At 56.1% G+C, this 26,898-nt stretch overlaps 12 protein-coding genes across 12 annotated transcripts; 6 read left to right on the forward strand and 6 right to left on the reverse strand.

Annotated features, from left to right (window-relative positions):
- Nucleotides 1–120: 120 nt before the first annotated feature.
- Nucleotides 121–752, forward strand: ColSpa_07235 (centromere protein V; the record flags this gene model as incomplete). The annotated part of the gene is made up of 3 exons (XM_049273447.1): nucleotides 121–283; nucleotides 412–566; nucleotides 633–752. 3 exons carry the CDS (start codon nucleotides 121–123, stop codon nucleotides 750–752), a joined length of 438 nt encoding a protein of 145 aa, XP_049129404.1.
- Nucleotides 753–915: 163 nt separating this feature from the next.
- On the reverse strand, nucleotides 916–2,058 carry ColSpa_07236 (protein dhs-3; the record flags this gene model as incomplete). The annotated part of the gene is made up of 3 exons (XM_049273448.1): nucleotides 916–1,134; nucleotides 1,173–1,526; nucleotides 1,594–2,058. 3 exons carry the CDS (start codon nucleotides 2,056–2,058, stop codon nucleotides 916–918), a joined length of 1,038 nt encoding a protein of 345 aa, XP_049129405.1.
- A 777-nt stretch (nucleotides 2,059–2,835) lies between these two features.
- Nucleotides 2,836–4,385, reverse strand: ColSpa_07237 (protein sof1; the record flags this gene model as incomplete). The annotated part of the gene is made up of 5 exons (XM_049273449.1): nucleotides 2,836–3,381; nucleotides 3,434–4,030; nucleotides 4,083–4,170; nucleotides 4,220–4,261; nucleotides 4,312–4,385. 5 exons carry the CDS (start codon nucleotides 4,383–4,385, stop codon nucleotides 2,836–2,838), a joined length of 1,347 nt encoding a protein of 448 aa, XP_049129406.1.
- Nucleotides 4,386–4,775: 390 nt separating this feature from the next.
- ColSpa_07238 (putative 26S proteasome regulatory subunit rpn6) lies at nucleotides 4,776–6,184 on the forward strand (the record flags this gene model as incomplete). The annotated part of the gene is made up of 3 exons (XM_049273450.1): nucleotides 4,776–4,960; nucleotides 5,028–5,110; nucleotides 5,178–6,184. 3 exons carry the CDS (start codon nucleotides 4,776–4,778, stop codon nucleotides 6,182–6,184), a joined length of 1,275 nt encoding a protein of 424 aa, XP_049129407.1.
- Nucleotides 6,185–6,569: 385 nt separating this feature from the next.
- Nucleotides 6,570–10,994, reverse strand: ColSpa_07239 (uncharacterized protein; the record flags this gene model as incomplete). The annotated part of the gene is made up of 1 exon (XM_049273451.1): nucleotides 6,570–10,994. The coding sequence occupies one exon, from the start codon at nucleotides 10,992–10,994 to the stop codon at nucleotides 6,570–6,572; it is 4,425 nt and encodes a 1,474-aa protein (XP_049129408.1).
- Nucleotides 10,995–12,072: 1,078 nt separating this feature from the next.
- On the forward strand, nucleotides 12,073–13,126 carry ColSpa_07240 (peroxisomal membrane protein PMP47A; the record flags this gene model as incomplete). The annotated part of the gene is made up of 3 exons (XM_049273452.1): nucleotides 12,073–12,158; nucleotides 12,190–12,950; nucleotides 13,008–13,126. The coding sequence occupies 3 exons, from the start codon at nucleotides 12,073–12,075 to the stop codon at nucleotides 13,124–13,126; spliced, it is 966 nt and encodes a 321-aa protein (XP_049129409.1).
- Nucleotides 13,127–13,510: 384 nt separating this feature from the next.
- ColSpa_07241 (N-alpha-acetyltransferase, 35 NatC auxiliary subunit) lies at nucleotides 13,511–15,477 on the reverse strand (the record flags this gene model as incomplete). The annotated part of the gene is made up of 3 exons (XM_049273453.1): nucleotides 13,511–14,749; nucleotides 14,807–15,236; nucleotides 15,299–15,477. 3 exons carry the CDS (start codon nucleotides 15,475–15,477, stop codon nucleotides 13,511–13,513), a joined length of 1,848 nt encoding a protein of 615 aa, XP_049129410.1.
- A 79-nt stretch (nucleotides 15,478–15,556) lies between these two features.
- ColSpa_07242 (N-alpha-acetyltransferase, 35 NatC auxiliary subunit) lies at nucleotides 15,557–16,114 on the reverse strand (the record flags this gene model as incomplete). Its single annotated transcript, XM_049273454.1, has 4 exons — nucleotides 15,557–15,724; nucleotides 15,784–15,851; nucleotides 15,908–16,027; nucleotides 16,081–16,114. The coding sequence occupies 4 exons, from the start codon at nucleotides 16,112–16,114 to the stop codon at nucleotides 15,557–15,559; spliced, it is 390 nt and encodes a 129-aa protein (XP_049129411.1).
- Nucleotides 16,115–16,764: 650 nt separating this feature from the next.
- On the reverse strand, nucleotides 16,765–17,210 carry ColSpa_07243 (protein stunted; the record flags this gene model as incomplete). The annotated part of the gene is made up of 3 exons (XM_049273455.1): nucleotides 16,765–16,833; nucleotides 16,946–17,060; nucleotides 17,179–17,210. 3 exons carry the CDS (start codon nucleotides 17,208–17,210, stop codon nucleotides 16,765–16,767), a joined length of 216 nt encoding a protein of 71 aa, XP_049129412.1.
- Nucleotides 17,211–18,767: 1,557 nt separating this feature from the next.
- On the forward strand, nucleotides 18,768–19,580 carry ColSpa_07244 (monooxygenase asqM; the record flags this gene model as incomplete). Its single annotated transcript, XM_049273456.1, has 1 exon — nucleotides 18,768–19,580. One exon carries the CDS (start codon nucleotides 18,768–18,770, stop codon nucleotides 19,578–19,580), a length of 813 nt encoding a protein of 270 aa, XP_049129413.1.
- A 2,200-nt stretch (nucleotides 19,581–21,780) lies between these two features.
- On the forward strand, nucleotides 21,781–24,570 carry ColSpa_07245 (bud site selection protein 6; the record flags this gene model as incomplete). Its single annotated transcript, XM_049273457.1, has 1 exon — nucleotides 21,781–24,570. The coding sequence occupies one exon, from the start codon at nucleotides 21,781–21,783 to the stop codon at nucleotides 24,568–24,570; it is 2,790 nt and encodes a 929-aa protein (XP_049129414.1).
- Nucleotides 24,571–25,463: 893 nt separating this feature from the next.
- ColSpa_07246 (acyltransferase LovD) lies at nucleotides 25,464–26,818 on the forward strand (the record flags this gene model as incomplete). Its single annotated transcript, XM_049273458.1, has 3 exons — nucleotides 25,464–25,548; nucleotides 25,598–26,577; nucleotides 26,669–26,818. The coding sequence occupies 3 exons, from the start codon at nucleotides 25,464–25,466 to the stop codon at nucleotides 26,816–26,818; spliced, it is 1,215 nt and encodes a 404-aa protein (XP_049129415.1).
- Nucleotides 26,819–26,898: the final 80 nt, after the last annotated feature.

Consider the following 26,898-nt stretch of genomic DNA (forward strand, 5'->3'; position numbering starts at 1 on the left):
CCGTGAGATCTCTCGCTTAGAACCGAAGATTTAAGAATTAAGGTTGGTAAGCAGGACGACTCTAAAGGTATACAACCCCGCCGCTCACTGACATACAACCAGATCCGCCCCACTTACACCATGTCGACAGACGAGGCCCAGAAGCCGTCCAAGACGTACGACGCGAGCTGCCACTGCGGCAGCATCAAGCTCTCGTTGACGCTCTCGCCGCCGCTCGAGGACGGGCACAAGGTCCTCAACTGCAACTGCTCCATCTGCCGGCGCAGCGGCTACCTCCTTGTTTGTATGCATCCTGTTTCTTGCCCCTCGTTTACCTCATTTCTCAACTTTCCGCCATCTCTTGGTTTAATGCGAGAGTAGAGATATGGAAGGTCTCAATGGCTCAATTGCTAACCATTCGGCGCGAAAAAGACCCCGAGAAGAAGGACGTCACCTGGCATGACGGCTCCCGCGAGAGGTGCACCAACTACCGCTTCAACACCAAGACCAAGGACCAGATGTTCTGCGGTAGCTGCGGGTCGAGCCTCGGCATCGACTTTTTGAACGAGACTTACTACGGCATCAGCGTACGTTTCCTGACCCCTCGTCTCTCCAGGAACTTGGTACGAGGACATGCTGACGGAACGAGACAGGCGCGGACGATTGACGGCATCGACCTCGACACGCTGACGTACAAGAAGCTGGATGGCCTGAACAAGGTTTCGCCGGCCCAGGACCTGTCTGGAACTGGAACCAAAGAGGCTAGCACTTGAGGGGGACTCGAGGTTCAAAGTTTGGAAATTAAAGTGTGTATTCATTCAGATACGTCTTGAGACTTTTTGACATGTATATGGCCCGCTTTTGATATTACAGGGTACCCTCGGCGCCGGCACCGCAGGCTTCCCAAGAGGTGTTTGGGAGAGCATACTCCCCCCTCTAGATCAGACTCCCGTTCTTCTCGCTCATCCCCCGCTCCTGTCTGCCGATGAACGTCTGCATCGACGTGTCGACGCGCGCCATCCGTCTCGCGATTTGCTGCACCGCGGCAGGAAGCACGTTGTACCAGTGAATCCACCGCGCGTACAGCGGCATCGCGACGTGCGCGCTCCGCCCCGCGTCAATGGCGGCGATGACCTCCTTGCAGACATCCACGGGCTCGACGATGGGGGCGATGAAGGCGTGGGGGTCTGCACGCCGTAGAAGAGCGGCGTCGACAGCTGGCCCGGCTCGACGAGGATGGTGCGGATCTCCGGGTGAGAGGCAGCGAGCTCGGCGGCCAGGGACTTGTGCAGGGCCGTGACGCCGGCTTTGGCCGCGGCGTAGTCCGTCAGGGAGGCGGCGCCGAGGTGGCCGAGGACCGAGGACATGGTCACGACGGTGCCGCCGTTGCCGCCGCGGATCATGGGCGGGAGGAAGGTCTTGAGGGTGTAGAAGTGCGCCGTGAGGTTCGTGGCGATGGACTTGTCAATGTCCTCGAACTCGAGGTCCAGGAGGGACTTGCCCTTGACAATGGCGGCGTTGTTGATGAGGACGGTGGGGGTGCCGAGCTATTTGAATGAATCGTGTCAGTGAACCTTTGTGCCGGCGCATATCAGACCACCAGGGGGAACTCACATCTTTCTCAATCTCGGCCGCGACCCTCGCGACCTGCGCCTTGTCCGTGACGTCGCACTTGTAGTACGTAACGCCCCTCGCCTCGCCGTTCTCCATGTCGTTGACGTCCAGCACGGCGACGGTGGCACCGCGCATGCCGTAGACCTCGGCAATGAGCAGGCCCAAGCCGCTGGCGCCGCCGGTGATGACAATGACCTCCTCGCTGAGGTCGACGTCGCGCGGCAGGCCGTAGGCGATGCGCTGATTGATCATGTTGGCCATCCAGCACAGCGTGATGAAGGTCGCCCATACAATGGAGGCGATCATGGGCGGCGCATCCCAGGCCTGAGCCTGGGCGCGGAAGCAGAGGGGGATGATCCACGAGATGAAGGGGTGGAAGAAGGTGACCTTGAAGACCTTGATGAGCAGATCGATGGAGAGCGGCGCGAACCACGAGTCTCGCTGGGGCGGGCGTGGGTATTCCATGGTGCGCGGTGGTAGTGATGTGTTGTGGTGGTTATGAGGGGTTGATTCGTAGACGAGCTCGTATCGTGACGAGCTGAGGGCAGAATTAGGATAGAAACTCGTATCGCGTCCTGCACAGATTCGGGCAATTAGGATGAGGTCAAGCGTGAAGGGTCTTCGGGAAAGAATTGTACGTGTGTCGTCCAGCGTGAGGGAAAGGGAGGAAAAAAGGCAACGACGGCCAAGATGAGACGAAAGACCGCACAGCCCACAACCTCGATCGGGCCACGGAGAAGCTTGACGCTCTTCGTCACATGTGGATGGACCTGGAGCGTTGAAACGTTGGCAAAGCGCCTAAGGTAGGGGGGCGCTCCCCTGACGAGCAAACTCCTGTGTGTGGCCCCTAGAACTTACTCGCCCCTGGCACGGCCGCTAAAACGCCCCGTAAACCCCCTGCAGCCGCCTGTCCGATGTCAGTCAACCCAACCGAGACTCCACTTCAAGCCGCTGTCGACCTTACCAGAGCCGGCGGACATGTCGGCCTCTGAGCGGAAGCGGGCCGGTGAGGTAGTACGGCTGACGGGTTTGCAGACGTATCAATTGACTTTGGTTCATGACCATTATTGGATTCTATTGATCAAGAACGACTTGATCCGTGGTATCCTGACCCTATCTAAGTTGCACTTTTCACGATTATCCCCCTTTTTCCTTTTTACACAGACATGACATGCCAGCCCCAACGCCGAACAATGCAAAGAAGCAACACCATTGAAGACATATATCCACAGAAGGCCGTCTCTACTTCTCCCGCGCCAGGATGGGCTTTTCTCTCTCGCCCTTACGCCTCTCGAACTGCTTCTTGGTGTGTCTCCGCTCGTTCTCTTCACGCCTCTTGATCGATTTGAGCTCCACGCTCTTGATTTCGCCCGCCTTCTTGATCACCGTGGGTAGGTGGCGGTGTCTCTTGATGCGTCGGATCTCTGGCATGTGGCTGTAACGGGAGACCAGGGCCTCGTTGTACTCGAGGGCCTGTCTCTGCTTCGCAGATCTGATGCCGGACCGGTCGGTGGCGTTGGATCGCCAGACGCGCACGTTTCCATCGTCGGAACCACTAAGGATGTACTTGGAGTCGGGAGTGAACATGGTGCTGAACACCCTCTGCATGCGCTTGGTGTGGTACATGTCGCGGGAATGTCCTTGGTCACGGTTCCAGATGCGGACCGTCCTGTCGTAGGATCCGGAAACCAGCTCCTCGCCCGTCGGACTGAACTCAACGCTCATAACGGCGGCGACATGGCCCTTGTAAACGTTGAGTGCTCTGTCGAACTTGCGCATGTCGAACATCTGTTTCGAATTAGATACTGTTTTCAAGGTGTATTATTGGCTCACGACTTACGTAGCAGTTGTGGTCTTCGCTGCCAACGACGAAGTTGAAGGCTTCCATGGGGTTCCATGACAGAGAGTTGCATGCGAATGTCATCGTCGTCTTGGTCAGGGGCATGGCAGTGCGGACGTCCCAGAGAATAATGCTCCTGTCGGCGCCTGTGCTACCAAGGATGGACTGCTCAACCTGGTTGAAAGAAACGGCGTTGATGGTGTCGGTTGCGTTGGGCCATCGTAGAATCTCGGGAGCTGCGCTGTGTCGCTCCAAGTCGTAGATGGCAATCTCACTGGACGAGGAAGAGGCGGCAAAGGCGTTCCGCGATCGGTGGTGCGACAAGCTCTGGAAACCGCTGTTACCCAACCACGAAGAAATCGGCGCGGAATCGCTCGGCGTATTGTATGGATCCCATAACTTTATCGTCTTGTCCGCGGCCGCACTGAGAAGCTTTCCGTCCTTCGTCCAGCAGAGACTTCGCACGATGTTGGTGTGGGCGCTCTTTGTGTGCCAGATCTCGTCTCGGCTCGTGAGGTCGAATGCTTTGATCGCGCCGTCGCCACTGGCAGATGCCATGTGCTTCAGGGAGTTCGGGTCCTTGGCCATCGAGTAAACCTGTGGCATCTATTAGCAACCAGGAGTTTTCGAAGACTCTGACCATACGTACTCCATCGATATGGCCGCTGCCCATCTGTCCGACAAAGGGCGCGGCATGCATGCGCTCTAACTTTACGGCATTAAGGGCTTTCGTGTATCTAAACAACTTGTCAGTTTGCGCTTCCAAAGGTGGCGAGATCGACTTACTCTCGAGCGCGCTCCATAGGATGCTGAGCAGGATCGAGGTTGCTTTGAAGTGGTTAGCTTGGCTTTGCAGTTTACGTGACAACTATAGTTACCGAGGCAGCTTCTTGGCATTTGCGCCAGGAGGCTGGTACTCCTCGACGCTCCGAGAAAGGGCTTTGATCTTCATTTTGGCGAGTGTGGTTCAGGTTCTTGCTTCACCAGTGAAATGTCAATGGCTGCGAACACTGCGAAAGCCATCCAGAACTTCTCCCAAAAATTTAAGTGGGGGTGGGGACCTCTCGGAGAATTATCACCAATGATAGAAGCCATCGGATCAACCATGGCCCGACACGCCCCTGCCCTCCACTGCTGCTCTGTCCGGGCTTGCGTCGCGGTCATGGCAACCTGGACCTTCTGAAGGCGGCTGGAGCTATCGAACACTGTACCAAGCTACATCACGAATCCGGCAAATTCACCACTACTTCCCCCCCACCACCGACGACAACCTCGCGAAATTGAACGATTCCAACAACAAAGTGACCGACTTCTTGCCACGACAACCGAAAAACCAGTCAGGATGGCTCAGGGCGAATCGGCTAGGGTACAAGAGGCACAGAAGGCGGCCAAGTCAGATCCCCGAAAGGCAGAGCAGCTCTACAAGGAAATCATCTCTCAGCCTCCCTCCTCCGCGACCTCCGATGCCGCTGTGAAGGAGTATGAGACGGCGCTGATCAGCTTGGGCGAGCTGTACCGGGATGAGAAGTGAGCCCCTCCTCCGTCCGGTGATGACATCGTGTGGGGGACCCATGTTTGCTAACAGCCCGCTCAGGAAGACGCAGGAGCTTGTCGACCTGATCACAAAAAGCCGGACAGTGCTCTCGTCATTCGCCAAGGCAAAGACAGCAAAGCTGGGTAGGGCTGCATCCAATTCGTCGTCTTGTTTGTGGCAAAGTTCAAGACTAACCTGAACCCCCTCTAGTTCGCTCCTTGCTCGACCTCTTCGAGAACATTGAGGGCAGCACCGACATCCAGATCGCAGTTACGAAGTCATGTATAGAATGGGCAACCTCGGAGCGCCGCAGCTTCCTGCGCCAGAACCTTGAGACCCGTCTGGTCACTCTCCTCATGGCGAAGCAATCCTACTACGACGCACTCACCCTCATCAACGGCCTCCTCCGCGAGCTCAAGCGTCTGGACGACAAGCTCGTCCTCGTTGAAGTCCAGCTCCTCGAGTCGCGTGTCTACCACGCCCTCGGAAACATCCCTAAGGCTCGCGCTGCTCTTACTAGCGCCCGCACGAGCGCCGCCTCCGTCTACACCCCGCCCCTCCTCCAAGCCCATCTCGACATGCAGAGCGGTATGCTCCACGCCGAAGACAAGGACTTCAACACGGCCTTCTCCTACTTCATCGAGGCCCTCGATGGCTACCACACCCAGGACGAGTCCGTCAAGGCCACCGCCGCTCTGCAGTACATGCTCCTCTGCAAGATCATGCTGAATCTGGCCGACGACGTCAACAACCTGATGACGTCGAAGCAAGCCCAGAAGTACGCCAGCAAGAATCTCGAGGCCATGAAGGCCATTGCCCGCGCGCACTCGAACCGTTCTCTGGAGGAGTACGAGCAGGCCCTTCAGTCCTACCGCGAGCAGCTCGGCAGTGACGCCTTCATCCGCAACCACCTGCGGCGTTTGTACGACGCCATGTTGGAGCAGAACCTTATCAAGGTCATTGAGCCCTTCTCCCGCGTCGAGATCAACCACATCGCCAAGATGGTCGGCCTCGACACGCAACAGGTCGAGCGCAAGCTCTCCCAGATGATTCTAGACAAGGTCATCATCGGTGTGCTGGACCAGGGTGCGGGATGCCTCATCATTTACGAAGAGACGGAGCGCGACAGCGCATACGACCACGCTTTGGCCACGATTGAGAAGCTGAGCAGCGTGGTGGACGTCCTCTACACCAACCAGGCCTCGATGCTCGAGTAAAATGCGAAGGCAGGCGTCAAGGGTTGGCAGCTGAAGGACAGCGAATGGGATTTGGGAATTGTACTATTACCATAGACAAATGCCGGCGGTGCATGAGACAGAATTCATTCTGACGAAGTGGTATCCTAACAATTGCAGAGGGGTAAGCTCGTAAGCTCCCGAGTGACCAACTTGAGAAAAAACATAAACGTGACAATAATCAAAGCCTTCAACGCCCAATCCAAACCCCCATATGTACGTGATCCTGTACACCCGTTGGACATGAGACTTTCGTAAAGACCATTCTGGTCTCTGTACTTTGAAGAGGAAAAGAAGAAGAAAAAAAAGAAAAAAAAATCCTCCCAATAAAACGATGTCGTGCGCATCAATCATCCACAGTCATGCATTACGCAAACTTCACCGAGGGCGCCTTGGGGGCCTTACCCTCCTTACGGAGCTGCTCTCCAACGATCAACGAGAACACCCTCTTGGCGAGCACCTCCTCCTCCCAGCCGCCGACCTCGGCCTTGAAGGCGTCAACGACGTCGAGGTGCCACTGCTCCATAATCAGGCTGGTACCGTGCGAGTTGACAGAGCGGCCGAGCAGCCAGCCCGACTTGCTCTGGAAGTCGTCCGGGAACTGGAAGTCGAACGGCCCCAGCCGGCGCAGCTGGATGATGTCGTCCAGTAGCAGCCAGTGGTCGCGCGACCACATAGTCTGCGAAAGGCGCGGCTCCTCCTCGGCCGCTGGCTTGAGCGGGCCGTCCACCTCCGGCGCGTCCATCATGGAGACGTCCATGTCTTCGTGTTGCACGTCGTCGGCCTCGTCCATGGAAGTGTCATTCTCCTTGTCTTCTTCTTCCATGATGGCGTTAATGCGCTGCTGCTGCTGCTGCTGGGCGGCGGACGCACTGCCGTTGGAACTAGCGGACAGGCGACGATCGGCGCGGGCTTGTGCCTGAGCCAGAGGCGAGAGGACGCTGCTGGTGAACTCGACGACTCTACCCGGGGTGCGCGGCTTCAGAGGGGAGCGCAGGCAGGACTTGGTGGGCGACATGTTCCTGTCTGGCAGGGGCCGAAGGACACGGCGCTCGGATTCGGGCGAGTCCTCCGCGACGGCAGAGGCACTACTCTCTTGCCACTTTTGGATGTCCGCGCGACTGAGCTGCATACGCACCGGGGTCAACGAGGGCACCGGCGCCGCCGCCTTGCTAAACAGGTTCTGCGTCTTCTGTCCTGCCTTGGGCGTGAAGTTCTTCTTCTGCGGCACAGAAGTGAAAGAGACCTCGGATGACATGTTTGGCTGAGAGTCGGGGATCTCTGACGGCTGTCTTACGTTGCTACGAGACCGGGTCGAAGAGAACAGTTCCCGACGTGCATCGGCGATTGGCTTCGTGGCGGAAGGCTTCGCAGGCGAGAAGAGATCCGAACGACCGCTGGCAGAAGGAGCGAATGCCTTCTGTGGGACGGACGGGAACATGGAGTTCGTCTCGAGGCCTGCGTTGACTTGCTTAGAAGGCTGCACAACATCCTTGGATGACAACGCATTCTGTCTTTTCTTGTCCAAGATCTCTTTGACACCCTCCGCCCCAGGGAGAAGAGCAGGAGAGGAGAAGAATGCAGATAGATCCTTCTTCGCGGACGACCTCTGAGCAACTTCAAAGGCCTTTTGGGGAAGCTGCTTCTCACTACGCTGCTGAGAGAGCATGGAAAAGTCCTCCTCCTCGGCCTCGCCAAAGCCGGACTTGCGGTTCTGCGACGCTGCTGGAGTGAACATAGTGTTCTTCTTTGGCGACTCAGCCCGTCTTTGCCACGGATTAGGGAGAGCCGCGCGCCGCACGGGGACAGGGGCGATGGATTGCTTGCCGAATGACTGTTGGCGGCTTGAGTTTGAAGCAGGACGCGATGCCTCGATTGCCCAAATATCATCATCCTCATCTTCTCCGGGGGGTTCTTCTTCGACCTCTGTTTCATCGGCGCCATCAAAAGTAAGACTGAGACCCTCAAAGCTGGGACGCCGACTGGTCTTAGACGCACCAGCAGCAGTCGTGCTGGTTTGCATGGATTGGGACTGAGTGAAAGGCTGCTCACGCGGAGCCGGCGCCTCTTCCATCCAGCTCATCTCATCAGCTTCGTCGGCCGGAGCTACACGGAGAGAGCCTGACATTGACACCGAAGCTTCACCTTGCCCCTCGTTGGGAGATACACGCATGCTCTTGGCTAGAGCTTCCATGAAGCTCGGCTGACCGGTATGGTCATTCTCGTGGCCAAAGGGGTCATCATAAAGCTGACCTGCAGACTGCGGCGCTGGAGGCTGCGGCGGAGGTTGAGCCGTGGCGCGAGTTGGTGACCCGAAGAACTGAGCTCCAGCCTGGATCAGGGTGGACAAGGGCTGAGTCCAACTGCGGGTTGACTTCGCGGCAGACTGAGGCTGGCTACTGCTAGTGGTAGGTCTGAAGGGGCTACCAAGAGAGTTCTGACGAGGAGGTGATGAGGCATCCGACGTGACGCTTTGCAGAGCTCTTCCGGCCCTCACGATAGGGGATAGCGCGGGACGAACTCCGTTGTCAGGGGATGCTGCACGAGGCGCTAAGAGGTTGACAGCTGGTGAGGGAACAGGGGATGATACGGGTGCGACCGGGGTGATGTATTCGCTAGTAGCCGCAGGAAGGTTGGTCGTCAGCTCCGGAACAGGAGGATCAGAGCTCATCTCGGGGACCTGAGAATACACTGCAGTCGGTGAACTTTGAGGTGCCTCGATAGTTTTGGCATCTGATTGGGGGATGGGAACATCATTAGGCGATGGCGTATCGTCTGGCGTCGGCATTCGTGCTGAGTCTGACCGAGTGTAAGAAACACTGGCATTAGATGGAGCTGCGGACTTGGGTGAACTCTTACGAGCTTCTTCCTCTGCCGCGTCTTCCTCGTCTTCCACTCCTGCCTGGTCGGCGTGAGGTTCCTCGATGTCGTTCTCGAAGTCTTCCTCCATCTCGTCCTGGATCTTGTCTTCGGTTGCGTTCGCGATCTCATCATCATCCTCGTCAACCTGTAGCAGTTTCGGTTTGCCTGGGGTCGCTGCCTCGAGATAGGCATCTGGAATCTCAGAAAAGTCATCTTCGTACATCACGGATGCTTCCTCGTTAGCCATCGAGCTGCGCCTGGAGCCCTTGGCACCAGGCGTAGCCGCAGCCAAGATTCTGGATGGTACGCTCGAGAATGAATCGTCAATTTGCGAGGTTTCCATTCTCGAGGTCTCCATCCTTGAGGTCTCCAACTCCATCTGTCTTGCCTTATTTTCAAAGAGCTTTCGGCCCAGCGGGATAGACTTGCGACGGGGACTGCTTCTGGCCCGACCCGGCGACTGGTTGCTTCTGCTTGGGGAAGTATTTTTGGATGTGAAAGACGGAGGTGGAAGTTCAGGACGAGGGAGAGAAGGAAGAGCGACTGGAGAATCGTTAACTTCGGTGTTGAGGTCCACGATAGACTCCATATGTGATTCGACCTCCTGCCGGGGCTGGGCCTCCTTCTGGGCCGGAGAGTCTTGTGGCGCAGCGTCCTGCTCGGTAGGGACGGCGACGACTTCTTCTTCATCATCTTCTTCGTCGTCATCGTCCACACGCAGGGCACCGCTTTGCCTCAAAGATTCCAGCGTCTGGTTGACAATCAGACCCGTTTCCTCGCCAACATCTTCCGACCCAGGCGCATGCATACTCATATGCCCTCTCATAGACGGTATAGAATTTGCAAATATCATACTGAAATCTTCTCCCTGAGCAACCGTGTCTTGATCGCGTGGCTCCGCACCCGCGTCGTTATCACCAATTAGCGACGAGATGTCGCTCGCCGCGCCCGGCGCAAAGTCATAGTCATTGTATTCGGGTTCGTTTCCCGATTCGGAATGAAGTTGTTCGGATGGTGTTGGGCTCTTGTCTTGTAGGTGAGCTGGTGTCGGACTGAGGGTAATGATGTTGTCTTGTGTCGCTGCTCGAGGTGTTGCTTGGTCGGACATTGTTTGCATCCAGATATCGGGTTCAGACTCAGGCATCGAGGCAGCAGGCTGTTCCCGCCTTGGTGTGGGATCGTCCACAGCCATATCCTCCATTACCGCAGCGAGTGCATCGTCTGAAGGCGCCACCCCGCCAAAGTTTGCCTCTTCCTCAATCGTTTCCACCGGCTGATCGGAGAACTCAACGCGTTTGGGTCGTCCACGACCCCGGGTTGTACTGAGCCTGGACGAAGGGGCAGCGTCTTCGGACGTGCTTCGCGGCTGGCGACTGGTAGTCCGTCTGGTGCGTGTGGTGGATTTGGGTGTTCCCTGAATGGTTACATCGGTCTCGATGCCATCAGAATCTGTAATAGTCTTGACCTTTCGAGTCTGTCTTGGTGTCTTCTTGGGAGAAGACGTAGCTCTCCTCTTGGTTGCTGTGCCGGTCTTTGGTGTGGCGGATTTTGGAGGCCGACCCCGGCGCGCAGGAGTCTTGACGGCTGTGTTCTTCCTGTCGCCAGCCAGCGGAACAGTCGTTGTATACGCGCCGCGGCTCAGAGTAGGTGTGTCGGCGTTGAAGAGTCTGCGCCCAACGTTTTCGTACTCGCCCTCCGCCTCAACGGTCACTAGCAACCGTTTGGGCGCGCGGTCATCGCCAACCTCGAGCTCGAACATTTGCTTCCTAGGCGAAGTGCTACTGCCGCCGAGGGAGAACAACCGCTGCGATCTTTGGCTTCGAGTGACGCGACGGGATGAAGGATAGAGCGCCGACGAGACCGTGTCGTTGAGCGGGTCTGGGGAGGAGAGCAGCTCGTCGCTGCCCCCTCTGGGTCGTGGAGTCGCCATTTTGATATGCGCAAAATGCCAAAAGTGAGAATGTACAAAACGAGCGCGCTATGGCTGTCGCATGGACGATAGGCAAAAAAACACACAAAACCGACGACAAAAACTAGGCCCTCTAGCCTTCGCGCAAACTAGCGATAAAAAAACGTCAAATGCTATGCATTGAAATAAGGGTCGTCGCGTGGTGGTGTGGTGGTGGTGTGCAACCGTTCTGCAGGCTGCGGTCTCTGCAGAACGGAACAGGCCCTGACCACTAGTCAAAGCTGTTTTGTTTACTTTACACCGTATTGAGACTAGCGCAGCCCCTCGACGACTTGGCGGGGGATTTTTAATGACAGGGGAACAACTTTTCCCCGCTCTCCCGATCTCACCCGTTGTCCACCCAGATCCTTTTTGGGACTCGGACGCTTGGGTTGCAATGTCTTGATGATGCAAAGAAGCGGGCTGCTTCTTTATCGGCACAGCCAACATCGGTCTTCCAAATGCCAGCCCAGATTTGCTCTGTTTTCCAATGAAGAAGCGTATTGAGCATCAGGATGTGAGCGGTCACACACGGCATGTAACTCCTTGGCTTCTTTTTTGCTTCTTTCAAAAAGCATATTTTCTTCCCGAATCAAGCATCTTTTGCCGGTACCCCCGAACTAGCTCCGACCCCACGAGCTCCCGAAGGGACCCGGTTCCTCTCCAGACCCAAGGGCAGCACAGACGGGCCCCGTCACATGCGTCCCCTTCGTCCCCCCCTCCCCTTGCCCTGTGATCGCGCGCATGAATATATAGCACGGCTGCAGTAATGACATAACTGGGGTTAAGGTTCTTAGCGGCAGCAGCAAGCCAACCCTTTCCCCCCCTTCGGCATTCAAAACGTGGTTGACCTCGGCTCCCCAGAAAATCCAAAGGGATTTGAGACGCAACTTTCTTAATTAACGTCGTCACGATACCACTCCCATCCTTTTTTATTCCTTTGACCGTAGCACTTGGATGAATCATCATCGCATATCCTGTATCCCTATCATCCCATCTTTCTAAGCTTCCTCGACGAGCACACCACTACATACCACCCAGTACAAACACATTAGCAACCATGTCCAAGCCAGCGCTCCCGCAGAACGACAATGTCGCCCATGCCCTCGCCGGCGCCGGCGGTGGTCTCCTCTCCATGGCCTTGACGTAAGGCAATTGAATCTTTTCTTTTAGGCAGGGCTCTAACCTTCCGTGTGTCGCACAGCTACCCACTCATCACCCTCTCGACCCGCGCCCAAGTCGAATCGAAGCGCGCCGACTCGGCCTTCCTGACGGCCGTTCAGAAGATTGTTGCTCGCGAGGGTGTGTCGGGACTCTACTCGGGTCTCGAGTCCGCTCTTTTCGGCATCAGCGTCACGAACTTTGTCTACTACTACTGGTACGAGTGGACCCGCGCCTTCTTCGAGACGGCCGCCGTGAAGGCCGGTCGCGCCAGCAAGAAGCTCACGACGGTCGAGTCCATGATTGCCGGCGCCATCGCCGGTTCCGCGACCGTCATCCTTACGAACCCCATCTGGGTCGTCAACACCCGTATGACGACCCGCAGCAGCAGCGCCGACAAAGACGAGGAGGCGCAGGCCTCCAAGCCCAAGAAGGCGCCCTCAACCATCGGCACCCTCATGGCGCTGATCAAGAACGAGGGCCCGCAGGCGCTCTTCTCGGGCGTCATCCCCGCTCTGGTGCTCGTCATCAACCCGATCCTGCAATACACCCTGTTCGAGCAGATGAAGAACACGGTCGAGAAGAAGAGAAGGGTGACGCCGACCATCGCCTTCCTCCTGGGCGCCCTCGGCAAGCTGTTTGCGACCTCGGTCACCTACCCGTACATCACGGTCAAGAGCCAGATGCACGTCGCCGGCAACGGCGAGAAGAAGGAGGGCATGTCCCAGGCCATCAGCCGGGTCATCAGGGAAGAGGGCTACGCCGGCCTGTACAAGGGTAAGTCTTAGTCCCGTTGGGAGGCAGTGGCTATCGCAGTGCTAACGAATGCCGCAGGTATCGGCCCCAAGGTCACCCAGAGTGTGCTGACTGCCGCCTTCCTTTTCGCCTTCAAGGACGTTCTGTACGAGCAGACTATCAAGCTCAGATCCGTTGCCGCCAAGAAGCGCGCGTAAATGCGCCAAAGGGCCTTGCCGCCTCTTCGAATGGTCAAAGAAACACTTGGCTGGATTTAGAGGTAACATCTAAAAGCGCATATATAGAATAAGCAAGCTAGAGGCACCATTGAAATTTCAGGATGGCAGCTCAGCATATATGCGGCGTTCTTGCGTTTGTAATCACGCAAGAACTGTACCGATTATTCGTATGGGAATTTTCAACGACGCGGGTAAATTGTTGGCAAACGACTGGACATGGGGGTACTAGGCATAGTATCACATGGAAACCCCCGGCAAGCTGGTTTTGTACTTTAAGAAATGTTCTCCTTCGAAAGTAGGATGACGACTATCCACTACGTATCTATACTATGCCTCGGTAGACCTTCGCGCTTTATTAGCTCTTCATCGAACAGGCATGATTCGCGGGACGATCCACCACTCGTGATACGACTTGTCGGGAGTCGGCACCTCGGCCTTGAGCTTCAGGTCCCCGCCGCCTTCGCCCGACTTGTCTAGCGCCTTTCGGATAACCGAGACGGCCAAACCTGTGGCGATGCATGACTTGAGCCCATTCTTGATGGACGGCAGCCAACGGTCATGTGATCCGACCGAGAAGGCCTCGGCCTCTGACAACTTGCTCATGACCTCGAAGCCCTTTTTCGCGCCGGCAATGGCCCGGTCGGCGAGGTCGAGCAGGTCGGCGCTCGGGCAATCTGCCTGCTGCGTGCCGATCGTGAACTCTTCAAAGGTCGGCAGGGAGGGGAGACCGATGACGGCAAAGGGCTTCATCCGCAGTTCGTAGCGGAGATCGTCAGTGCTGTAGGGTCGCGGAGGGGGCTTGACCAGCCCCAGGCGGTGGAGGACCGTGTAAAGACAGCAAAGGGCGTCCGAGAGGCCTTCAGTGACGGCAGCATCCAGAAGCGCCAGGCGGAGGAAGGCCAAGGACTTTGTGTACTGCGCCGCCTCTTCAGTCGGCGTCAGGCGCCGGCTGCCCGAGCGAATCTGGTTGAGAGTGCGGACGACGAAGGACTTGATGCGCTCGACATGCTGGAGGCGGTTCTTAGCCAGGTAGTTCAGATACCAGTACATGCCTGCCAGCTCGTCCGGCTGGTAGACCTCGAGCTCGAAGCCGAGCTGGACGATCCACTCCATCTGCTTCACCTTGTACAGGTACGCCCACGACGACAGCGGCAAAGACCACGTCTCAACGGGCCCCGAGGCGGACTGGTAAACCAAGGGCTGCTCCTTGGTCTGGTGCTGGATGATTTGGTCGATATCTTCGGCGTCAAACTGCAGATTCTCCCAGTCGCGGACGATGTGGCAGAGAGTCCTGCGCACGCGACACCGGTTCTGGCAGAAGGTGCGCAGGATGTCGAGATAGGGCTGCGCGGCGCGCTGGCGGAAGACCTCCATCTGGTTCGCGATGGTGAAGCGCGGGTCCTGGATAGCCTCGATCTCGTCGTTTTCGCGGTCGAGGAGTGGGCTGTTGGGCAAGGAGACAATGGAGAAGTCGTCATCGAGGAGTTGGCGGATGCTCTTGTGGCCTAGTACCTCCATGTCCTTGAAGAGGAAGCTTTGAAGAAGGGTGCGGACAAAGATTAGGGGCTGGGGCTTCTTCGCTTGGAAAGTCGTTACGTATGTCTGGCGGGTAGTCAGTAACAACGACGTTAGCATGGAAAATAGTGCTTGAGCATGTACCTGAAGGCAGATGGAGTCCGTGTAGTCGAGGACTCCCACAACCTCGAGTCCGTCGCTGAGGATCTTCGTAAGGTGCCCAAAGGCGTCATCGAAACTGATCTCAACGATCGGTCGTGGAGGCATCGTGCTGGCGAGTTTGCGTTGAAGCTTGGCGCTACAGGCCTCTGGAACGGGTTTGCCTAGCGCATGAGTGCTCTTGATTGTCGGCAGCATATCTTGAGCCTCTTTCCAAGGGCTCCTGATGCGATCCGGGTCCGTCCGGTACTGCGTGTGGTCGATGGCTGCCAGGAGTGTGTATCGGAAGAGCAGCCTGGTGTGGAGGGCGTCAACGAATTCTTGGGGTACTGAGTCCGAGAGCTGCCGCAAGATAAAGCTTGCTTCCTTAAGGACTTCGCGTACGGACTCTATGCTGAAATCGTCGAGTAGAACCCTGTTGTAAGTATTTGTAACGAAATCCTCTTCCTACATCGACAATCAGCCAAGTCGCCACACGAGGGCGTTGACGAACCGACCTCGTAGTAATGCTCGTTCTTGATCCTCTCGTTGACATTGCCGCATGTCTTTAGCAATCCTAAACAGTACGCTCGGAGGACGGCGTGCATCGGTGATGGCGGCGTGCCGTTGGCATCTCTGATGAAATGGGCGTCGTCGATGGTGGCCGGGTTGGGCATGAGGATCGACTCAACGTAGACGCTTGTGAACAGTGTTTGAGATAGAGGGTATCCTACGTGCCAGGACATCTGAGTCAAGTCAGCAGGGGAAGCCAGAAATAGAGCGTTCGACGCTGACTTCATGGCATAGCAGCTGATCGATAATGCCAAGAACCTCCTCGGGGAGGAGGGGACGTGACACATCGTAGTCAACGTCGAGCGAGTCCTCCGCCTCTAAGCACCCGCTGTCCATTTTCGGGTCCATGATCTGGCCTTCGATATTAGCAGACGGTTCACAGCCATGAGCAAACACCTTTTGTGACGTACCTCGAGGGCCCCAACGGACTCAAACAGAGTGAAGAAGCCATCCTTGACCAGCTCGCCGGGAGAGAGCGCTACGCATATAATCAGATCATCCGCTCTGTTTGCCTTTAGGGCCTTTGCATCTTACTCTCAGCGGCTGTTGTGAATTTCGATGTGATATCAAAAGCGACGATGCCGTTGCCGGATGTCTTAGGCGCTGGCGGGTGTGGAGGATCACGCTCTTGCTCAAGCGAAAGCCTTGAGATGTCTAGGGGATAGTGAGTGGTGCGAACATCGAATCTTCTCACGATGCGGGCTTACCTTCAGACACTGCAAAGCCGGATGGGACGGCCATGTCATCAACTTGTCATGAGGCTCTGTTGAGCAAGTGCGTTTAGTGCGGGTTTAGTGAGGTCACAGTGGCTTTGCGTCCAGTCATGGATATGCCCATTAAAAAAATCAGGCGAGTAGGTCAGGAACGCGATGACCTCCCGCAGCCTGGGCCAACACCGGGGGAAAAAAAAACTAGATTAACGAGCGATTGGAAGTAAAAGCGCAGCGATTATGTCTTTGCGTCTTGGGGATATTACGGGATCGGTGTTGTTACGAGGTAGTTGCAACGGGGGTATGGATCGATCACAACCGAGTTTGTCCGGCGGCGGGCAAATTTGGGTCTGTGGAGGGACAGCACGCCCAACATTCTGGCCTACGTCGAGCGTGTACAGTCACTTGCGGCGCCTCAGCCGACATCGCATTTTAAGGCCGTTTCTCCCCCACCAGCACGTTAGAAAGCACCAAAGTCTAGGACGGCATCTTGAATTGATAGATTATGCCACTTTTGATATGTTACAGCAGCTCACTGCCTAGGAGCCGGCGGGTATTCGGAGGAGGATGTGTGCATCACTTCCTGTCCCCCCCAAGTCCCATCTATCCCTCGATAGCCTCGGATGCATCTCCTTCCGCAAATTCACACTTCTAATTCTTGGGCAGAAAAGCCGAGTCGCTTTACGAAGAGGTAGGAGGGACGGTGACGGTGGCCTGGGACAAAGGCTTGGGCTCGCCCTGCTTGCCGTTCTGCGTTGCGGCATTTCAAGTCAGCTATCTCTGTTGTATTTTCACTTTCAACCGCCATCACGGGGGTCAATGGTATCGCAGTCCGGAGGAAAGGATGTCGGTGTCTTCTCACCTCCCACTTGGCGAAACGGAGCTCCATCTCTCCACGGCGCTCGGCAGCGATTCTCTTGTCCTCCTTCAGGCTGCGGCGCACGACGCGCGAGGCGACGGCAAGGTAGCGGTTGTAGCTGGAAATCGGGGGTTGCCGGGTTAGCTTTTTCCTCTCCTGTCTCCAAAATCACGATCGCGGTCGGTTCCAATCGAGAAACGGGTGCGAAAAGGCTCGGGGGTCGTCAATTGACTCACGTGAGACCGGCGGCTTTCCAGGCGAAGACCATTTTGGCGGTTGTTTGGATGTGTTGATGAACGTGGTTATGGGGGCAGCTCGGGGATGTGATCAATTGAAGGTTTCTAGATTCCGAAGCGCAAGCTCCGAGTTGGATGCCTTTGTGGCCTCAGGCAGAACCGTCGACTCACGGGGGGCGGTAACTCCACCCCAGTTGCCAGGCCTCGCAGCAACTCGGCCCGGACCACTCACAATTGTGGAAGATTAGATGGCAAGGTCCTGTTCTTATCCACCAACGGTTCTGGAAGCCATGGTGTACATCTTTTGTTTCTTCAAGTGTCGCCTATTTTGGATTCGACCAGCCAACTCAACCCCTTCTGCATGGCTGACGGACAGTCCTTGAATGGTGACGTGAAAATAACTAGACGGCGTCAGGCGCTGTTGTGCGCGTGCGAGCCTGGCCGCGTTGTCAGCGTCACCTGTATTACCTATGACAGCGCCACTGGGCTGGTTTGCACAAGGGTTCTTTAAACAGACGTTTGCGTCGACTCGTCAAGTCCTTCTGACACTGTTCTTAGAACCGTATTCTCTAGTCTCGCAATACCTTGGCCCAGGTCGAAAAGTACCTGTTAGGTACCACGGGCAAACACAATATGATCTACTGGCTGGGGATTGTCAGTGACTGTGCCTTATTGCCAGAGAGAGATAGAGGTAGCTAGAGGGAAAGAACTTTCGTTCCCAACAGTGCCGAAGCCGATTAACAACTCTGACGCTATCAGCAACCGGCAACTCGATTCAGCCCATTAAAATGACGGCGTGTCAGCAAGGTACATTGCAGTATCACCCCTTCTTCGGTAGATTTCGATGCAACTCGCATATAAGATCATGTGTTTCTATATAATGTTGTGATGAAACAATATATTCAACCCCGTGGCACGCCATTCCATCTCATCCGTTTGAATACCTTGCTGGACATACCACTCCGTATCAACCCTTTTGATAATTCACACAGTTCACACGGCCCTAAGTGCTAATTTTGCGATGTCCGATCCTAGAATAGCAGTGCTTGGAGCAGGGCCTGCCGGTACGTTGCCCTTATGAAAGATTGACCTTGTGCCTGCTTGATCTATCCTATTTCCGACCTTATCCCTACTGCTCAGTAGGTTCTAACACAGTCGCGGGATGTCTACTCGCCCGTCTATTGTACTTGGCAAATATCGAAGCAGCAGTCTTCGAAGGCGAAGCCTTGCCAAACTTTCGGTCCCAGGGCGGAACCTTAGACCTGCACACTGAGATCGGACTCGCCGCATTGAAAAGGCTGGTCTTTTTGACGAGTTCTGGAAGCATGCAAGGTACGATGGGCAGTACATGGCGATTGTCGACAAGAACAACAAGCCCTTGTTCGTTCAGTCCGCGACGGTTCCTCGAGGCAAGACACAGGAGCGGCCGGAGATTGACCGTCCGAAGCTACGCGAGATTCTCGCCAAGTCTCCCCCCAAAGGAATGACCAAATGAGGGCATCATCTTAGAGGCATCACCCAAGAAGGTGCTCTCATTTTGAACCCACCACTATATCTGGCTTCAATTTGGTAGTAGGGGCAGACGGAGCATGGAGCAAGGTCCGCAAGCTGCTGGCACTGGATGTCAGACCGTTGTGGACTGGGGTTGGATTATACGGCATGAGCATCCCGGACGCGGCCGAAATGGCCCCGAGGAATACAAGCTGGTCAACAGGGGCGGCGTTTTTGCCAATAGTGACGGAAAGCGAATTATTATTCAGCAAATGGGCGATGGAAGCCTGAGTGTATATTCATCGGCTGTATACGACAGCGAGAATTGGGCTTCACCTGGCGTCTGCGGATACAACTCGCACGACCACAAGGCAGTCAAGAAGGCTTTGCTCATCCTGTATCAAGACTGGAGCCCGGAGTTGACAGAAGCCACCGCCAAAGCGACGGGCAGCCGCTCGCCAAGATCGCTCTACATACTCCCAGTAGGTTTCAGGTGGCCGCGCCGGCGCGGTATCACGGTCACCGGGGACGCAGCGCACCTGATGACACCGTTTGCCGGCGAAGGTGTCAATGTCGCGCTCGAGGACGCGATGAAGCTGGCAAAAGCTATTATCCCCGCAGCGACCGAGAGAGACCAACCCGACCTACTTGACCAAAAGATCAAGGCATTCGAAAAGGAGATTTTCGCTCGCATGGAAAAGGTGCAACGGCTGGCGGAAGAGCTCATGCGCGACTACATGTTCACGCCGGGCTCGCCGCGGACGACCATTGCAACTTCGACGACGACCACGTCAAGTTCGAGACACCGCGGGCGTTGCACCCACTGGCGGCTGGCATGGTGCACTCGTACTTTTTCATGCGCCGGCTGCTGGCGCCATGAAGCACAAGAGGGGACAGGCGTGGCTGCTTAATTGCAGAAGCCTAACGAAGCATGATAGGTTTGGAGTCGGGTTAAGGTCCCTGCTGCCCACGTTTTTTGCTTTATTCCGTATTGGCTACCCATGCCATCGGGCTAGGTAGGCGATCTTAATCTTGTCATGTGGCGCAGCGCCCCATCAAATGCAGTGGTGGTCAATCGAGAGTGCTACCCAAGTTTGTGTGGTTTGAAGGAGCCCAACGGTTCGTTGCGTAGATCATGGAGAATGTTGTCTGAACGATTGGCGAACCAAGTCAGTGAGCCTGCGCCCATACAATTGCTATTCGTGATGTAATGATGCGCCCAAGTCCATGGAGTGCCTAGCCACGCGGGGTTTTGAAACGACAGACTTGTCTTCCTCTGACAATGGCTCGCAGGGTCCGGACCTCGAGCGAAGGTCCTTGGACTTATTGACAGCAGAAGACCGACGAAGCTCGGATGCACTGACCATGTCTTCGTTGGTGTTTACTCTATCAGGCCGTCTGAAGAGGAGCGATGTGTCGAGCTAATCGAAGCAACGCCCAGACACATTTTTTTTTTGGTTGGTTGCAAACACATTGGATAGAGATGGTGGCATCTATCACAATGATGGAATAGACAGCCGTCTAGATACTTGAACAATTCTGTAGGAGACATCACAGACTGTCATTGTTTTGAAACATTCCAGAGTGTTTCATCTTAGAGATTGCATGTAGGTATCTGGCTCGAAGAGGAGATGGTTCAAGGTGCGAAAGGTGGATGGATGTGACGAGAGGGATGGAATGGCATATCGGGTGGCTGGTAACTGGGGCACGTGCGTCTTGGGTCAGAGAACTGACAAGGATATCAAGCCACCGAGAAGGCGCGGGAGCCAGTCACAAGGCTAACCGGTGCTCCACTGTCAGGATGAGGTGACGGGCAGCGGACTGGAACTGGGGACACAAGTACACAAGGTGACGAGTGTGTATCCGTTTCGTATGTAGCCTACCTTTGAGAGTCTTTGACTGGGGGGCCATCAACAGTTGACAGGGCAAAGAAGGGCACAGCAAGGGGCAACGAAGCACCGCGACAGAGGGCAGAAGTTTAAGGAGTGAAGGAGTGCACGCGTACGGTTTTTCTCCAGCGGGTCTTTTGGGGGCCTTGGGCCTGGATGCTGCAACTTTGGGCCGAAAAAGCTACGGCCAGACTCTCCGCTTTCCGAACACGGTTCAACATTGCATATACGTGCTGCGACCTGTACCTCGTACATACATACCTTCACCCCAAATTCCATCTCGTAATTGCTTTGGCTTTGCATTGCACTGCGTTGCGTTGCGCTCTGGCTGGCACCTGCAACCTACAGTCATCCAACTTTTTTTTAGACACTCTGCGACACTTGCGCACCCAATCGTGTACGGGCGACAACGACGGAAATAACGACAGTAAGACGTCAGTAAGGCCCTGCGTCCCCAGGACCCCATTCCGTCTCTCCAACGCGTCGCAGCCGTCACTCCTACAGCTTCCATCCCACCCGCACGCACAGCTTCATCCTGCATCCTTTCGCAGATCCGAACCGGGCGATTCCCTAGTGCCGAGCGCCACACGAACCTCCCTACTCACGAACCCAGCATCCGATCAGCCAAGCTCGACATTCTGCACCTAGGCAATTCCACCAATTTCCCAGTCGCTACTACCATTGCTTTGCCGTAGCATGGTCGAAAACCATCCTCTCGAGTAACCACGACTAAGCCGATCATATCGCTTCGACGGCTCCTTCCGACCTCCTTTTATTATCTTCGTGGGCATCTTGGACCAGATAAACCAGCTTGGGGAAGAACAAGGCAGAGGAGGGCAAGAGAATCGCAACGACGACCACAACGACGACAAACCCCGACCTGAGTAATGATGCAGGCGCCAGGCTCCTCGCAGCGCATGCAACGGCGCTCCCCAGGTGCTGAACCTGGCCCTCCACCAAATGTGCCGGTTCGCTCGATATCACCTGGCACTGGGATGCAGCCGAGGGCTTCCAACGCCTCGAACCGATCCGCCCCGGCAAGTAGTGGGATGCGGAGATCAAATGTGAGTCTGATTGCACATTCCAGCAACCAGGAACTCATCTTCGGATGACGGCCTGCTGCAAACGATTACCTTGACAACAGACTCCTGCGCCTAGGCTCCCATGGTTATCGTACCCGCAACTAATCAAGTCTTGCCAACAGAACTCTACTAGCTCAGCCATGCCTCTATCGCAAATCGAGAAGAGCGTCACACACTTGCTTGTGGCGACCAAGCAGCTTCTCGAGACCTTGACACAATGGTCGCGGGGTCAAGCCACCGACGGCCAGGTGTCCGATGTGTATGTAAGATTGGGATACGAGTTCAACATGGCCTGTCGGGCTTTCACAGCCATCAACGTGGACACATCCGACTTGGGCAATGTCCCCGAGTTGCTACGAAGCATACTTGAGGCTACCCTTAGCCAAGAAGCAAGCACCGAGAGCTTGGAGAAATACCTTCCGCGCATTCGAGATATCATCATTAACCTGCTCCACGGATTGAAGCGCAAGCAGCAAAAGCTGCGTCAAAAGCAGCCAAGAGATAGGGAGAGTGGGGGCTCAGCTGGCGCACCCGAGCGGACGACGAGCACGAGTACGATCGGTAGCGCGAATACTGGTTTGACGAATCTGCTGGAGGAGGGCATCCAGAATGGATACCGGCCAGACGCTCAGAGGGAATCTTCCCAATCAGCCGGTGCCCCAGCGAGCACATCTCCGAGCCGTCGCTACATACCCGCGAGAGACCAGTCGCGCGGCTCCGTCAACTCGGAGCAGTCCTCCTTGTCCAGCACCACGATGCAGAACATCCCCGTTGTGCCGCCATACCCCGGTGACCAGACAACAATGCCCTCTGCACCGTCGGGAGAGGTTGATGTCGACTCTTTTCCACCACCGCCGCCTCCTCCAAAACAGCAATCGAGCGCGTTCGCCGCTCTGCAGAAAGGAGGCGACCTGGAGAGGAGAGCTTCCCGGCGATACTCGCAATACCAAATATCCAAGCACTTGGGCAGCGCCATGAATGGCGTGCCTATGTTGCCATCGCAGAACTCGCCCATACCCAATCGCGGCCGAGGCGAAGTACGGGAGTCTCTGCGTGCTGTTCAGACCCGGGAGACTGTCCGTCAGAGCCGCGTCTCAAAGCAGCCGCAGTTGGATGCGTCACCTGTGAGGGCTCCAAGCCGTACCAATGAAGTGCCTCTGGCCGAACTGCCAGCGGCCAGACCCGAGAGCCCAACGATTCAGACACCCGAAGACAAGTATCCCAAACCTAGCGCTACCTTGAAGGGTCCTCTGAGCGAGGACCTCCCTATCATGTCTCCCGATGAAGATCGCAAACCTGAACCCCCCAACAAGGATGAGCCAAAAGAGTCTCCGGGGGTCAAGACGCCCGAAAAGAAGCGAGACGCCACCTTCCTTCACGAACAATCGCCGCCGCTGACGACCGACCTAACTTTGTTTTTGCAGTACAAGTCAAAGGTCAAGAAATTCGTGCTACCTGAGGGTTACAGCGAGCTCTCTATTGGGCGTCTCCAGCTGGCGTTCATCGAGAAGTTCTCCTGGAACACGCAGGCCAATGGCGCTGACCTGCCGGAAATTTACATCCAAGATCCCGTATCGGGGGTCAGACACGAGCTTGAGGACCTCTCGGACATCAAGGATCGAACAGTCTTGGTGCTTAACGTTGAGCCACTTGACGAAGTCAAACGTCACATTGACGAAGGCATTGGGCAGCTCAAGAAGATTGTACAGGACGTGAAGCAGAATATGGACGACCAGGGTCTGGCGATACAGCGAGTCTCGGAACGCCAACAAGAGGCGGCCACGGAGATGGCAAGGCTGGCTTCCGCTCCACCTGTTGTCGCGGCGCCTACTGACGGATCCAAGTCGGTTGGCGTTGCCGGCGGCCGTAAGCTCGCTGCGGGGCACATTACCGAAATCCAATCTCTTCGTCGTGACCTGGCCGTCATGCGGCAAGCGTACTCTAACTTCCAGTCGGAGATCCAGGGCTCCATGTCGGCTATTCGCGCCAAGGCAAGCAACGTTAAGGCGGCCGTGGTCAAGGCTTCAATTCCCACTATCGAGGGCGAGACCGGCCATGCCTACGTCACTAAGGGCCGTGAACAGCTAAACGCGGACTCTGACCGGCTTGTCACCAAGGTCGACGACTTGCAAGATTTGGTGGAGGACCTCCGGAAGGACGTGGTTCACCGTGGTGTGCGGCCGCTGCCTAGGCAGCTGGAGACCGTCGCCATGGACATTACGAAACTTTCAAAGGAGCTGAAGAAGGTGGAGGATTACATGAAGGAAGAGAAGCCCATCTGGACCAAGATCTGGGAGAAGGAGTTGGAGGACGTCTGCAAGGGCCGTGATGAGCTGCGCCTTATGGAGGACCTCATGATTGATCTTCAGGACGATTTGGAGAAGGCATCAGAGACTTTTGCACTAGTCGAGCAGGCCACCAAGGAGCAACTGAAGGACAATGGATCCACCGCCAGCGCCGGCACCGCTCGTAACTTCTCCAAGGGTCTGAACAGCCTCGGAAACAGCTCCGACCCCAATGCAGCCAAGGACGGTGTTCTTGGGGAGGTGAGGGCACTACAGCCCAACCACGAGAACCGGCTCGAAGCCATTGAACGGGCAGAGAAGCTGAGACAAAAAGAGCTTGAGGGCCGAAAGGGTAATGAACTCCAGAGGGAGCTCTCAAATTTTGTGGAGGAGGGCAAGCTCAAGAAGTCGGGCGGTTTCGAGGAGGTGGAGAGAGCCCGGAAGGCTAAGGATGATATGATCAGAAGGCAGGTTTGGGAGAGACAGAACGGCATCGTTGCCGAGGAGGGAGAAGAAGAAGTCGAATACGAAGAGGTAGAAGAGGAAGAGGAAGAAGAAGAGGAGGGAGAGCCAGGGGAGGCCAACGGCACTGAGGCTGCGGCCGACGCAGACAAGGCCGCTGCGCCAGCGCCACCAGCGGCCTAGATGGAGGCCCAAACATTCGCGTTATGCCCGTATGGCGGACATGTCAACCTTTTTTTCCCCACCCTCGCACGTCGTTTCATCTCGTGGCCCCCTTTACAAGGCCAGATCTCGCATAGTGGAGTCCGGGTCATGGTTTTTTTTTACTTCTCGGATTTCTTCATTCGCAACTCAGGATACAGTTGTGTGCCGGCTGGCTGCGTTGTTTCTTTTTCGCACGTCAATTTCAGCTTTTAGCGAAGGCGAATGATGGACCTTGAATTCTACAGCATGAAAGTGTCTTTTTTTTAATGATGTGTAGTGGCACAATACTTTCGCCGTGATTCTTCGTGACTGGGAGCTAAGGTGAGGTCAAGCAAGTTTTTTTTCCATTCTACGTCTCTGATACTGAGCAGAGCCAGGTATGTTGTCTGACCTCCACGGAACAAGCACAGTCAGCATGTTTTTGGCGGAGGTTCGGCTCGGCTTGAATACATAAGCACGCAGTTGTTGATCGGATCAGAGTTCGACCGCTTCACCTCAGTAAGCTAAGGGATTCCGCGGAACCGGTAAATGACAGGGGTCCTAATTTCACGATCTCCCTGGCGTATGCCGTTTAGTAAGTGAAAATGGATTGTCTACCAGAACCGACCCCAAGGGTGGTTCGCGATTATGCGTTTGTATGAGAATGGCGAAATCGGGGCAGTTTCTTCGTATGGCTGAGATGTGTATATAACATCGACAGAGTCTCTCTGCTCGGAAGTGTGAAGGGAAAGAGATGAAGTATCGCTTCGAATACCACGCTCAAGCACCAACGGCATAAGAACCTTTACCACGCAGTCCGAGCATCTTGGTTTTGGAATCGATCTGCTTCTTGCTTTCTCTGTGTCGATTCGTGATTAACAGACTTGGTCAACATGTCCTCCTTTGAAGAATACATCACGAAGGCAGTCCGTGATGGCGTCCTCCCCGGCGCCGTTCTCTACGCAAAGGACAAATCAGGTGTGGCCGACTCACACCTTCACCCTGATGAACCACTTACTGACTTCAGCTAACAACAAAGGAGATTTGGACTACTCCAAGATCATATCTCCCTCGTCCCCGTCTCACATCCCAGCCCTGCAGCCCTCGACAACCCTCTTCCTTGCCTCCGCCACGAAACTAATCACCACCGTCGCGGTCCTCCAGCTCGTCGAGCGTGGCCTCGTGACCCTTGACGAAGACATATCCTCCCACGTCCCCGCCCTTGCTTCCCAGCAAGTCCTCCGCGGTTTCGAAAAGGGAGAAGAAGGAAAACCCATCCTCGAACCCCGCAACAACCCCCTGACCCTCCGCGCCCTCCTCACCCACTCCGCCGGCACGGCCTACGACTTCCTCTCCCCGTCCCTGATCCAGCGCTGGCAAGCCCTGCACGGCATCGTACCCGTCTCCGGCGGGGATGTCGAGGCGCGATTCTCGTACCCTCTTTTGCACCAGCCCGGCGAGGACTGGACTTACGGCAACGGGATCGACTGGGCCGGCCGCGTCGTCGAGGTCCTCACGGGCGTCGACCTCGGGAGCTACATGCAGACAAACATATTCGGGCCCCTTGGCCTGACCTCCTTCACGTTCTCCAGAGCCGAGGTCGTGAGGCAGGGTACGCTCTGGCCCCTGAGCGGCCGCGACCCATCGACGGGTAAGGTGGTCCCGTACACCGGCCTCGACCTCGAAGCCGGCGCCACGTCGCCTCTGGGCGGGCAGGGGCTCTACGGGAGGATGGACGAGTACGTCCAGATCCTGCACTCCCTCCTCGTCGACGACGGGAAGCTCCTGCGCCCGGAGACCGCGGCCGCCATGTTCGAGCCGCAACTGGGCGAGGTGCCCAAGAGGGCCCTGCTGCGCGAGATGGAGGACCCTTCGTGGACCGTGGGCGACTTCCCCGTCACGCGGGAGTACGACTGGGGTCTTGGCGGGCTCCTCGTCGACGGGGACGCCCATCCGCACCGGAAGAGGGGGATGTTGATCTGGGGCGGCGCGGCGAACATCTCTTGGGTGCGTACCCCGCGATTTCCTTTTCGTAATCTCTTACTGCTTCCCTCCCCCCTCCTCTTGAGAACAAACAGACTGACTCAGCCCCGTGCAGTGGATTGATCGCGAGGCCGGCCTTGCCGGCGTGTTCGGCACGCAGATCATGCCGTCCGGCGAGGTCGTGACCGAGGACTACATCAAAGCGTTCGAGGGTGAGATGTATGCGAGGGTCGCGGCTCTGAAGCGTGGGGGAAAGAAGCAGTAGACAGACAGACGGTTGTTGGTAACATTGCGAGCGTTGTTGGCTCGGGGTGTAGCCAGGGTTGCAAAGTGTCTTGTTTCTGG

The sequence above is a fragment of the Colletotrichum spaethianum genome, assembly GCF_022836535.1.
Source record: "Colletotrichum spaethianum MAFF 239500 DNA, contig18, whole genome shotgun sequence".
Lineage (NCBI taxonomy): Eukaryota > Fungi > Ascomycota > Sordariomycetes > Glomerellales > Glomerellaceae > Colletotrichum > Colletotrichum spaethianum.